Source organism: Anomaloglossus baeobatrachus, chromosome 9 (assembly GCF_048569485.1).
Source record: "Anomaloglossus baeobatrachus isolate aAnoBae1 chromosome 9, aAnoBae1.hap1, whole genome shotgun sequence".
Classification (NCBI taxonomy): Eukaryota; Metazoa; Chordata; class Amphibia; order Anura; family Aromobatidae; genus Anomaloglossus; species Anomaloglossus baeobatrachus.
Genome location: NC_134361.1, coordinates 148,681,534 through 148,695,558, shown reverse-complemented (window position 1 = coordinate 148,695,558; position 14,025 = coordinate 148,681,534). Strand labels below are relative to the sequence as shown.

At 43.6% G+C, this 14,025-nt stretch overlaps 1 protein-coding gene across 1 annotated transcript in view; it reads left to right on the top strand.

The window, feature by feature from the left end:
- Positions 1-14,025, top strand: part of TEX11 (testis expressed 11) — a 1,632,405-nt gene that overhangs the window by 96,038 nt on the left and 1,522,342 nt on the right. Inside the window, exons 3-4 of the mRNA XM_075324897.1 lie at positions 3,518-3,602; positions 13,470-13,549. Of these exons, the coding sequence (XP_075181012.1) occupies positions 3,518-3,602; positions 13,470-13,549 (165 nt within the window). The remainder of the gene's footprint in view (positions 1-3,517; positions 3,603-13,469; positions 13,550-14,025) is intronic.

Below are 14,025 nucleotides of genomic sequence, written 5' to 3'. Positions count from 1 at the left end.
TGTTGAAATGTAACACACGGTTGAAATTGCCTTCTGAGTCTCTGTTGACATGGACCAAAAATTCATAATTTTTGGGAAGTTTTTTAAACAGTCCAACTAATGTCATTCACAGAGGTCAGATTGGTAATATCAGATGGATGGATGAGAATTTCATTTTTTCCATAGAAAATCCATCTTCCAGGGACTCTGGAATTTACCAGTGTTGCGTGGAAACAAAGACTCATTACAGACAATGTAAAGATGTTAGTGTGAATATTTGGTCAGCAGCAGATAATGCATGCACAAACACAAGATTCATGCCATCTACTCCTTTCCAAATTAATCAATTTCAGTCTAAGTCTTTATTAAGGGATGGAGAATTTATGACAATGGTATGGACTTTCAATATGTCTCATTGGAAAATCTCTACCAGGTTTCCTCAGTGTCAATCACATCTCATAAACATGGAGATGGGGATAGAACAATGGTTTGGGAGAAGAACAACTCAGATTAGAAGTAAGAGAGGAGTGTTAGAAGGAATTCTGGGAGGAATTGGGACAGTGGGAAGTCTGACTAATGCCATGAATATACAGTCACTTAAGTCAGATTTGGATAATATTGGTTTCATTGGAGGAAAAGGAGTAAAGATTCAGAAGAGTTTGAATCAACTTCTTGAAAAAATGGTTATGAATACAGCTGCTGTACTAGGGTCTTCCGTGTCACATCTACAGGATGCTACATTAGCTCTCGTGGAAAGCACACACGAAACACACGTAGCTAAAGCGTGCCTGGAGATACAGGTAGAGTATTCCACTAATCTGAAAATGATTGCACAGGCTTTACAGAGTGGAATTACTCCACTGGGAATACTGCGAAATTTACCTGTAGAGTATGATTTTGCATTGAATCATACGGATTTGTGGGTAAATAAGTGGTTAGGATGTGAACAAAACATTTGTGTTGGCACATCGCTAATCCCGGTGATCGGAAGAGAAGGGACTATTGTTCCTGTTACAGTTTTGGGTATACCTGTGAGTAACATACAACAGGTGTTCTATCAACTGTAGTACACAGATTTTGCATTTGATGTGAACATTAAACAAGTAGACATTTCTTCATGTTTACATTTTGTTTCTAAGGTGATGTGTCTACCTGGACAGGATAAGGTGATCTATCATTCTTGTTTTCATAATCATTCCTCTTGTCATGCGAGAATAGAGACTGTACAGACAATACATGATCTGGTGACTCCAGTAAGTCCAAATAAGATTTGTTTCCAGGTCATGTCTGAGACAGAAATGGTTTCTGCTTTCTGTTCTACTTGTGTGCATAAGGAAAATCTACCTATGAGTTTGTATTGTATAGAAGGAAATGTGAGATCTGTTTCAAAGAAGGAAGGAAGTTTTAATATCACTTCTATAGGAAAGAGAAACTTAACGGAATTTCCCATACAATTCAATTTATCACAAATAAATGATTTCCCTTGGGATATGTGGACAAGTGAAATAAAGAAAAATAAGGGTTTGTTAGATTTATTAACGAAACAGTTAAAGGAAGCAGAAATTATATTCAGGCATGAACAAGGTGAATTAAATTATATTGAACACGAATGGAATGGAATGTCAGGTAAAACTTGGTGGAAGAGTTTTGGGAAGTCAGTACATACCTGGTCTCAGTCACCAATTCAGACAGCGGTTAGAAATGTTTTATTTAATTCCATCATAATCATATTTTTATTAGTTTTGATGTGTATTATTTATCAAGTTTTTGTGATGTGTAGAATTCAGAAGATATATAAGAATATAAAAATAGAAATGAAACAGGGAGATAACATTCTTAGAGGAATGTTAAATCGGAAGATGACTTTTTGACAGAAAGTTTCAGATTGGTTTATCAAGTCAGATATTGGTCTAGAATTTTCAACAAGAATGTATGCGATACGAATGATGACACAAGGTTTCACAGGATTCATCAAATCTTCAAAAGGAGGGATTGTAAAATAGTGAGTTTATAGAGATTTGATTCATAAACTTGATTACATGCATTCATAAAATGTATGTATTTTCGCCCATCCCTTTAAGAGTGTCTGTGAGTTGAAATTTCTAGTCAAAAAGCATCTGACATAGTTAGAACCAAGCCATCTGACATGGTACATCAATAGCTGACAGCTCAGTGCTATATTCTATCTGGTATTTGAGCAAAGATCTGAAATTAGCATTGAAGTCTTTCTAAGTGTTACACTAAGGTCAAGGGTCAGTAAGCTTCAAAGGGTCTATACATTCTATGGAAAAGGGTAAATTGTTTGGTTTTACAAGTCTGTACTGCGCATGACACTTAAGCTGGTGTCACACTAAGCGACAGCGACAACGACGTCGCTGTTACGTCACCATTTTCGGTGACGTAACAGCGACCTTGTAAGTCGCTGTTATGATCGCTGCTTAGCTGTCAAACACAGCAGAAGCAGCGATCATAACGTCGCTGTGCTACATGTGCAGAGAGCAGGGAGCCGCGCTTAGCGCTGGCTCCTTGCTCTCCTAGGTACAGTACACATCGGGTTAATTAACCCGATGTGTACTGCAGCTACATGTCACAGTGCAGAGAGCAGGGAGCCGCGCGCACTGCTTAGCGCTGGCTCCTTGCTCTCCTTGCTACAGTATACATCGGGTTAATTACCCGATGCATACTGCAGCCACATGTCACAGTGCAGGAGCCGGCACTGGCAGCAAGAGCGGAGGCTGGTAACCAGCGTAAACATCGGGTAACCAGGGAAAGGGCTTCCCTTGGTTACCCGATGTTTACGCTGGTTACAGCTTACCGCAGCTGCCAGTGCCGGCTCCTGATCGCTTCATTTCGTCGCTCTCTCGCTGTCACACACAGCGATGTGTGTGTCACAGCGGGAGAGTGACGACCAAAAAATGAAGCTGGACATTCAGCAACGACCGGCGACCTCACAGCAGGGGCCAGGTCGTTGCTGGATGTCACACACAGCGACAGCGACGGGACGTCGCTGCAACGTCACAGAAAATGGTGACGTAGCAGCGACGTCGTTGTCGTCGTCGTTATGTGTGACACCAGCTTTACTCTGCAGATTTTGGACCACGTGATATGACATAATGCCATAGCTAAAAATGATAGTGAGTTCTTGAAATAATGTTTCAAAACCATTTAAAGAGACAAGGAGAATCAGGGGGTGGGGCTAATTATATTTAAGCAGACCACACTTCAAAGGGTTAGAATGGGACCATTCTCAACCAGACGAACCAGAGAGAGGACGGCTTATCACAACATCACAGCTATGTAAGATAAATGGACACTTTTTCTCTATCTTCTTATCTTTCTCTCTTCACTAACTAAAGCCAAGACATTATTTTTCTGTAATGACTTTAACTTTTATTGAATAAATCCACATATGATTTTGCACCTATTTCTCTCCAATCGTTAATATACTGGCTAAGCATATTTTACGTCAATCCTATTTTTAACAAGGATCAAGCATAGTAAATGGATATTAAATACCCTATGTCATTTTAACTTGTAGACAGAAGAATGTGCTATTAACCTGTGGAACTGGGGAGTTACTAAGAGAGCAGAAGATACTATTACAGAAATAGAACGAGCTATGGGTAAATATTGTATGTGATCTGTTATGTAATGTGTATATTTTGGGATATAATGCTTTATTTTCTTAAGTATTCATTTACATTTTTAGGATGAAATTACACAGCAGCTTTTGTGGCAGTGTTACAAAATAAAGTAGATTTATCAGTCTATACTTTCACGCAGGTTCTTTCACCAATTTTTTCATGTTATATTGGACACATGATGTAATTGTGTCTGCAGAGCAGAATAGAATATTTATTTTTTTATTTTATTGCACATAATGAGTTCACTTTTATTAAGCCAAGTGGGTGATATCAGATAGTTTTCACTGGGGGCGTGTACTTCCCTCTGTAATATACTGACCAATCATAAACAGGCGGCAACACAGCAGAGGAAGAACACACCCCAACCACAGTTTACAGCAGCTCTCTGAGATATGATCACACTTATGTCTGCTGTGCTCTGTACAAATTGTAATCGCTCTGCAGTGATATGAGAGCAAGTTCTCATTATATCTCATACAGGATTAACCTACCTGTTCTGTGCTACTCCTGTGTGAGATACAATGAGACCCTGCTCTGATCTCACAGCAGAATGATTACAAGTTACTGTGAGTATAAGTGTGATTGCTACTGACACATCTGTGGGCAGGAAGTGTACAGGGAAGGGCTAGCGGAGTTAACCATATTAGGAAAGGCAAAAAATACTAGAGGGTTTTGTAATGTGACACAGCAAACCTCAGCTGCATTGCTCCACTCCCCACACTGATTCATTCAGAAAGTTAGACCAGGAGATCAGTCCGAATCATTACATCTCATACACTGAGCAATATGCTTTAACCTCTTCCCTACACAGCCAAAATTCCTTACTGCGCTTTTGTTTTTCCTCCCCTTCTGTTACGGTGTTGGCGGCTTAGGAATGATAAGGTATAGATCCATGGGCGTACCCACGCTGGGGCAAGGGGGGGGAGCTGCCCCCCCCTAGAAGCAGGGCAGGGCCGCCATCAGGGCATTACTACTGTGCCTGGTGTACCGGGCTCGGTGAAGAGAGGGGGCCCGGTCAGGCCCGGGGTAATTACTTGGATTTGTTAAGCCCCAGGTAGGATGGACCCCTTCTCTTCACCAGGCCCCAGTCACAGGCACAGCAGAGGGGCCCGGCTGTGTCGTTTCTTCCACTGCACACATGGCTAAATTGCAGGCGAAGCCCTTCTAGGACATCGCATGCAAATTAGCCATGTGGCCGGAAGCGAGTAGCGCAGGGAGGCGTCGCGTTATCACACAGCACTGTGATGAGGTCATCACTCTGCGCCTCTTCACAGTGCTGCGTACAACGCGGAGGTGGCGAGGACCTGGCATCCAGCGGGGACAGGTAAGTGCTGTAAGCTGAAGATGATCGTTGGGGTGGTGAGGTGCTGATCCCAGCCGAAGGGGGGCCCGCTAAGGTCTGCCTAAGGCAGCCCGCAGACTTCCCGACTGCCGGATTGCAGACCCGCCGACCACAGGCCCCGCAGACCACAGGCCCCTCGACTGCAGGCCTGCTGACCCCTGCCTTGCTTCAGCTAGATAAGGGATGGGAAACCTCTGGCCCGTGGTCTCATGCCTCCCTGCTGTGGTCCTCCTGCCCCTCTGCTGTGGGCCTCCTGCCCCTCTGCTGTGGGCCTCCTGCCCCTCCGCTGTGGGCCTCCTGCCCCTCTTTTTTTCCTTGAAAATTTCTGTATATAATTCTGTATGTATAGTGAAGTGAGGCTGATGGGCTGTGCAGCAGTATAGTGGGGTGAGGGGGATGGGTGAGGCAGGGTACAGTAGTTAAGGGCAGAGCTGGTCATGCACTGGTATAGTGGGTGAGGGGGATGGGTGAGGGTACAGTAGATAATGTGCATGCCTCCCAACATTTCCCAGTAATGTGTATGCCCCCCATTGTCCCTCAGTAATGTTTATATCCCACAGGCCCCCAGCGTCTCCCAATAATGTGTACGGCCTCCCTCAGTGTCCTCAAGTAATGTGTACTTGACCGACCATGGCTTGCCCCCGCCTAGTTTTGATCCTGGGTACGCCCATGTATAGATCCTAAGCGCAACCCAGGGTTCACCGTACTGAAGTTGGCAATTAGCAGCTAAGAGCCCAGAGGGCAGAGCGAACAACAACAGTTGCAGGTGATTAATAAACGGGCGCACTGTAGTCTGTGTTGACTTCACACAGACCAGACAGCAGTGCAAAATGAAAACACTAATAACTAAAAGGATATAGAGACAGACTACAAGCTGTGCTGTTGTAGTAAAAACAAAGAGAAGACAGAACAGACACAAATTCAAGCTAGATAGTAGAAGAATAAAACGCAATTCAATCGACCTGTCTCTCTGTGGAGTTTTGCACTCTTAGCACATACAGTATAAAGTGGGTATGGCACGCTTAACTAGCGCACACTGTATGCGGAGAGTATCGCAAGCTTATGTGGCGCCCCTGGGCTCCAGGCGCCACAGGGTATTACACCACTTTTCAGGGGTAATATCTATCTCGGGTCAGAAGGGGGTTAACCTGCCGGTGCCTTAACAAAACACACACAAACAAAAGTAAGGTGCTTACTCACAGGGGGTTGGACTAGGGCAGACAGGGGAGTTAGCCATCACAAAGAATGGGACTTTCCCAGTCCCTAGGACAGCCACTGGGGGCAGGCACCACATGGGGTAGAAGTAGGCACAACCATCACACTTACGGCAGAACCTTCCTGGGCACAGCTTGGGATAACATCTAACACTCACAACAGGATTTGGTCTTGTCTCTTCATGGGCCCGTGGCTTGGAGCAGGAGGCTCGGCCCGGATTCCGGACAGCAACCGAGGGACACTTCACTAAAAGCCTTACAGGGGCTGGAGCCCATCGCAGCAGAGATTGGTACTCTGGGGCAGCGCCTGAACTACCTGTGAGTTAAAAGACTTGGAACCGCAGCCCCTGCCTCTCCTTTACCGGCGCTGGCACCTGTACGCCTCAGGGTAACGGAACCGGGCCAGGCCACCCTGTGACAATGCAGATGATCTATACCCCTGGCCCGGCAACGAGTAGCTTAAAACACCTGCCCCATGGGGCGCTACCTTTATCCAGCACACGCAGTATACATGGACGCAATACAATAGTACAGACAACCTCACACCATGAGGCTTGGTGACGACTACGCACCGACTGGCGTGGGCGGCATCCTTATATAACTTAAGCACCACCCTAAAAAGCCTCATGCCCAGTCAGCGTGGGTGTAGTCCACAAGCCAATCCCGGGATGCCACGTTATCGGGACAGCTGACGTTCAACCAATCAAAAGGCGCCACTTCACGCACATGTTGTGGTCTGTTCTCTGGACTTAAAATCAAAGTGAGCACATACAGGCCGAGCATGCTCAGTAGCGCAATTTCTGGATTTAGGCTCTGGCAGAGCACAAACAACCCAATCATGCTCAGTAGTCAGATTTCTGGACTAAAGGCCACTTTACACACAGCGACATTACTAGCGATGTCGCTGCCGATCGCAACCGCCCCCGTCGTTTGTACGTCACGGGAAAATCGCTGCCCGTGGCGCACAATATCGCTAGGCCCCGTCACATGGACTTACCTTCCTAGCGACGTTGCTGTGGCCGGCAAACAGCCTCTTTTCTAAGGGGGCGGTTTGTGTGGCGTCACAGCGACGTCACACGGCAGGCGTCCAATAGAAGCGTAGAGGCGGAGGACGCAGGTACGGTGCTGTTCGTCGTTCCTGGGGTGTCACACACAGCGATGTGTGCTGTCTCAGGAACGACCAACAACCTGCGTCCTGAACCAGCAACAACATTTGGGAAATGAACGATGTGTTAACGATCAACGATTAGGTGAGTAATTTTGATAGTTAGCGGTCGCTCGTACGTTTCACACGCAACAACGTTGCTAATGAGGCCGGATGTGCATCACAAATTCCGTGACCCCAACAACATCTCGTTAGTGATGTAGTTGCGTGTAAAGCCCCCTTTAGGCTCAGGCAACCGAGCAGCCAGCAGAACGTCACGGGGGTTAACCAGACGTTGAGACTGGCGCCAAGCCGGTGTAGTAACCGCAAGGGGCAACTCAGATGAGGAAGCAGAAGCACCCTAGGGCATCCGGAGTCTGACCCGTGAAGGCGGTTGACTCCAACCCATAACATCTTCTTCCAAGAGCAATAATTGTTTTATTTTTTCTTCCACATTTCTGTATGATTGCTTGGTTTTTGAATTGTAGTTTTGCATGAAGCCATTCATTTTACCACTCAATGTACTGAAAAACTAACAAAAAATTTCCAAGTGTGGTGAAATTGGAACAAAATTCAATCCTGTCATTGTTTTGTGTATTTTGTTTTCATGGTATACATTCTGTGGTAAAAGTTACTCTGAATCATGATTCTCCATGTCAGTACAATTATGTCAAAACCAAACTTATTTTTTGGGTTTTTATCGCCATATTCCGAGACCTGTAACATTTTTGTTTTTTCAGTGATTGAGCTGAGGGAGTCCTTGTTTCTTTGTATGAGGAGTAGGCATTTTTATTAATTTCATTTTTCAACCTGTTAAAGGCCACTGTTCATCTGTTATAGTGGCATTTACATTGCACGGTCTGGGGGGGGGGCACTCTGTTCCACGCCCCCATTACCTCTTAGTAGATATGATCGTGGGGTGCTGATGGGTCTGTTCAAGAACCCCCGTGTCTTCCATAAAGACACTCCATTGATATCCAAACTGTAGCTAGACTTCAAAAGAGACCATCATTATTACTATGTAGTCTGGGTGCACATTTATTAGGCAAGTGAGTGTTTTGATGATCTAATCATTTTTTACACATTTCCCAAGGTTTTGTTGCAAATAGTCACCAGAGTTGCAAAATGTGTGGAGATAAAAAAAAAAACAAAAAAAAAAAACAACACACATTAACTGATAAATGTGTGAAGAATCAAAAGTAAAGCAACCTGGAACCCATTATCCTCCAGTGCTGTCATGTTCCAGAACTGCAACCTCCCTGGAGTGCCCAGACGTAGGGAAGAGCAAACCCCAACTGTAAAGTTTGGGGTCTGGATTGGTGCTGAACACCGAACGCAGACCTTTGACTGTACGTCTGGTTCCTGTTCAGATTTGTCACCCAAATAAAGATTGTTGAAAGGTTGCAGAGCAGCCATTCAGCATGGTTTTAGGCTGTGGGCACTTCTGAAGCAATTGCAGCAATGCTAAGTATTGGCATGGTTGTGATTGGCCAAGGAAATCACTGCACAAAAAAAAACTGAAAACAAACCCAAAAACACGTGAGCTACAAATAGATGTTAAATGGTAGTAAGAGCATGATAGTTAGACATAACATGTTTCCCGGTGGATCACGCTGCAGTGACTCTTCTGGGCCCACTAATTAAGGTTCATGAATTTGCACTGCTTCCCCCGGCCACCCTCTGTGCTAGTGTCTACGGTTGTCTACAGACTGCTATACACGCCCCACACCCTGTGTCCGCATCTGTGATTGGATGCAGTCAGTTTGCTTTATAGTAGTGTGAAAAGAAAAATAAATTTAAAAACAAATTATGTAGGCTCCCGCAATATTTTGATAGCCAGCACAGGTAAAACAACAGCTACAGGCTGCAGCCCCCACCTGTGTGCTTTTTCATGGATGGATGTCAAAATAGAGGGAAACAAAAAGACGTAGGGTCCAACCAGTTTTGATATCCAGCCAAGGTAAAGCAGACAGGTGGGGGCGCGTATTGTCAGGATGGGAAGCACCTCCAGTCTAAAAATACCAGCCCGCAGCTGCCCAGAATTGTCACAACCGTTATATGCAACAATTCTGGGCTTTACTTGGCTCATCCTGATTGCACTGGTACAGTGGCAATTGGGGTAATATAAGGGGTTAATGACAGCTGTGATTTGTCAGCTGCCATCAAGCCCTAAATTAGTAATGGGAGACATCTATGAGACTCTCCATTACTAATCCTGTAAGTGAAAAGAAATACAATACAAACATTTAAAAAATCTTTATTTGAAATGAAATAAACACACTCTTTCACTCCTTTATTTACTCCGAAAGCACCCTTGCAGATTCAGCATAATGCATACGAAGTCCCACGGCGATCCTGGCACTGCTACAGCCTGGAGAGAGAATAACTATGTCTGCTCTCTGCAGGCCCTGGGAAACACTGACAGGTGATCCTGGCTGTGAGTAGGTGACGTCACTCAGTTCAGCATATGTCACACACTGGCTCCCCCACTGCACACCCGGGGCAATATACATGGGTCTTCCCATGCTGATAACACCAGCTCCCACCTGTCTGCTTTACCGTGGCTGGATATCAAAAATGGAGGGGACCTTATGTCTTTTTTACACAGGTGGGGGCTTTTCACAGGTGAAGGCTTCAGCCTGCCGCTTTTGTTTTTACCTGCGCTGGCTATCAAAATATGGTGGAAGCCTACTTCATTTTATTTTTATTTTTTTCTACTACCATACAGCAAACTGACTGCATCGAATTACGCATGCGGACACAGGGTGAGGGTTGTGTATAGCAGTTTGCAACCAGTCACAGACACTGGCACACAGAGTGGATGGGGGAAGCAGTGAATATTCATGAACCTTAACTAGCGAGCCTGGAAGAGAGACTGACTGCTGAGTGATCCTCTGGGAAACATGGTATGTATAACTATCCTGCTCTTACTACCATTTAACTTCCATTGGAAGCCCCTAACGCTTACTACAGACATTTCACAGCCCCAAACGTCTCATCCCATTTGACTTGTATGTGGTTTGTTGTTTGGGGTTAAGTTCAGACTGGGCTGTCCATGGGTTCGCTCATCTCTACCCAGAAGTACATGGTGTTCACTGGGGCAGAGAGATGGCTGACGGAGAGCTGAAACTCAACCACCACTGAACAAGAAACATAAGTGGAAATGCAGGTTTTTGCTCTCAGATGACACGAGGCCAGAGGATATGGAAAACAGGATGTTAATTCAAAGCTGTGTTGCTTGCTCTGCAAACTGTGTTGGTTGGGACATTGGCAGTGGTAGTATCCCTCTGATCCATTGCGAATCTCGAAATGAGAATCAGTCTGGGAGGAAAGGTGCTCCTGATATCTCACACAGAGAAACAACTGTCAGTCGAATCAGGGTTGACTATGATCTCATCTCCAATTATGATGCTTCTCTTTAAGAAGCAGAAAAGAAACTATACAGTTAAAAAGGATCTTTCACCCAATGTTTCCAGAGCTCTGTTCTCAAGATAGTCGGAGGTTCCAGCAGTTGGGCATCAGGTGATCCGCAAGTTATCACCTATTCTTTGGATAGGTGAATTTTTGTGGTCTACCACTTCATGAATTAGCTGTTGCTACAAATATACATTTTCACTGTGGTAAAGTTGACATGCCTACACTACTACCAAAGTTTGTTTATGGAGATTATATGGCTGTGGGCTTTATTTTATGGTTCATGTTTGCAGTGAATGCGGCTGAACACCTGAGATTAATAATTAAAAAGAGTACTGTCAAAGAACAGCCTTTGAGATTACACAGTTATCCCACCTCTTATACCAATTTGTCAAGGAAAGTACTCTGCTGCCTTCAATCAGGACAATTATGCAAATGACTGACGAGTGGTGAAGGATGAGACCTCCACCGTTTCCACTACTAGGCTATTTGTGAACTCAGTGAGCATATGATATAAACACCTCTGATTGCAGCTCATGGACTAATATATATATAAATATATATACACACACACACACACACACAGTACAGACCAAAAGTTTGGACACACCTTCTCATTCAATGAGTTTTCTTTATTTCCATGACTCTGAAAATTGTAGATTCACATTGAAGGCATCAAAACTATGAATTAAAACATGTGGAATGAAATACATAAAAAGTGTGAAACAACTGAAAATATGTCTTATATTCTAGGTTCTTCAAAGTAGCCACCTTTTGCTTTCATTACTACTTTGCACACTCTTGGCATTCTCTTGATGAGCTTCAAGAGGTAGTCACCGGAAATGGTTTTCCAACAGTCTTGAAGGAGTTCCCAGAGATGCTTAGCACTTGTTGGCCCTTTTGCCTTAACTCTGCGGTCCAGCTCACCCCAAACCATCTCGATTGGGTTCAGGTCTGGTGACTGTGGAGACCAGGTCATCTGGCGTAGCACCCCAACACTCTCCTTCTTAGTCAAATAGCCCTTACACAGCCTGGATGTGTGTTTGGGGTCATTGTCCTGTTGAAAAATTAATGATGGTCCAACTAAATGCATACTGGATGGAATAGCATGTTGCTGCAAGATGCTGTGGTAGGCATGCTGGTTCTCTATGCCTTTAATTTTGAATAAATCCCCAACAGTGTCTCCAGCAAAGCACCCCCACACCATCACACCTCCTCCTCCATGCTTCACGGTGGGAACCAGCCATGTAGAGTCGATCCGTTCACCTTTTCTACAAAGATACGGTGGTTGGATCCAAAGATCTCAAATTTGGACTCATCAGACCAAAGCACAGATTTCCACTAGTCTAATGTCCATTCCTTGTGTTCTTTAGCCCAAACAAGTCTCTTCTGCTTGTTGCCTGTCCTTAGCAGTGGTTTCCTAGCAGGTATTTTACCATGAAGGCCTGCTGCACAAAGTCTCCTCTTAACAGTTGTACTAGAGATGCAAAGGTGTGTCCAAACGTTTGGTCTGTACTGTATATATATATATATATATATATATACACATATATATATATATATATATATATATATATATATATATATATATATATATATTTATCACTGCTAACGCCACAATAACAAGAGGAACTGCTAGCTGCCACCACCAGTCGTTTATACTGGCCGATTGGAAACCCACTACAGGGAGAATATGGTTACAGGGATGTGGTTTGTAGAACAAGCGGAATGAAGCTATTACATGTTTAGATTTCTAATCTAAAAAAGTAGGCCGTGTTTATAAAAATATATACAATATGTTAAAAAGGGAACAAAAGGATACAGAATATACAAGTACATAAAATAAAAGGAATAACAAAAGGAAAGTATTAAACCTGTGTCACAGAAATGGCTTAGAGATTAGTGGATGGAATAACTCCAGTGAAACATAAAACAATCCTACACAGGCGCGTATCTTCCTGCATTAAACAACTGACAGAAAAATAAGCTCTCCTTTTTATTGGATCAAGCTTATACCACATACCTCTCCTTGGTGACCTCAGATGGGGCTGGTCATGGGTGTGGCTCGGATCTCTAGAAAATGATGAGATCCCCAAATTCCAGTATATCTTTGCCCCTGGAGGTTCCAAATTGAAGACATCATGGTCATATTTTATATCACGATTTTAGCTTTCTATAGAGATGAAACATGGTATGGATAGCATTATGCATTTGACTGATATTAATTTGGGGATGATGCTCAGTCAGCACAATTATGTAAAAATATGCATGTTTTCCCCTCGGGATCACAATGCTGAAAATATGTCTACCATAACTATGCCTGGCATAAGAACCCCAATACTCATAACTTAGCTATGGCTCCAGTCCATCTTCTGTCATCTTTTGAAATTCGAAGCTTGGACAACTTATCTATTGAGGTGACAGAAGTGTCGCTTCTCAAGCTCTTTATATACAAAATCCTGGCTTTTAAGCAGATGTACCAATTCAATTACCTGTCCACAGCAGAGTGTCCTACTTCAATGAAGGCTGAACAGCCGTCAGGTGTGGAAGCTTAGTTTATGGAAAAATTATGATGAAGCCATGTTTTAATAGACTAATTGTCTCATACTATTACATTATGACAAGTACCCACATAATAATGGTCATTTTTTATATGCAGTGTAGAAATAGTTCAGTTAGCAATCTGATTATATGGTTTTTATCTAATAAATGATTCAATTATTATCTTTTAGTACGACATATATCATGCAGGCTTAGCTATTGGTGTCAAGATTTGAAGCCATCTGAAGATATTTTGGAGAGAAACATTTTGGTAAATCCTCCCAAACTTAATTGTGTTAAGTATGTGAAATTATAATAAGCATTTTCAAATTTTGCACAAAAGGAAGTCTTTTAAGGCCCTGTCACACACACAGATAAATCTGCGGCAGATCTGTGGTTGCAGTGAAATTGTGGGCAATCAGTGCCAGGTTTGTGGCTGTGTACAAATGGAACAATATGTCCATGATTTCACTGCAAACACAGATCTGCCAAATATTTATCTCGGTGTGTGACAGGGCCTTTATATGCCTAAATTGATCGTAAATACTGACTCCTCACAATGGTTTTGAAAAGAAAGGGGGCATTGGTCCTCTGCAACAAGATCACAGAGTACTGATGGATACCACGTCAGCCAAGTCAGACCCCATATTTGCCATGGGCAAAAGCATGATAATTGGATGCCTGTTAGTTTTAGGGTGAAACCAGATGTTGCCATTTAATTGTAAGCATGAAACAATTAATAAATTA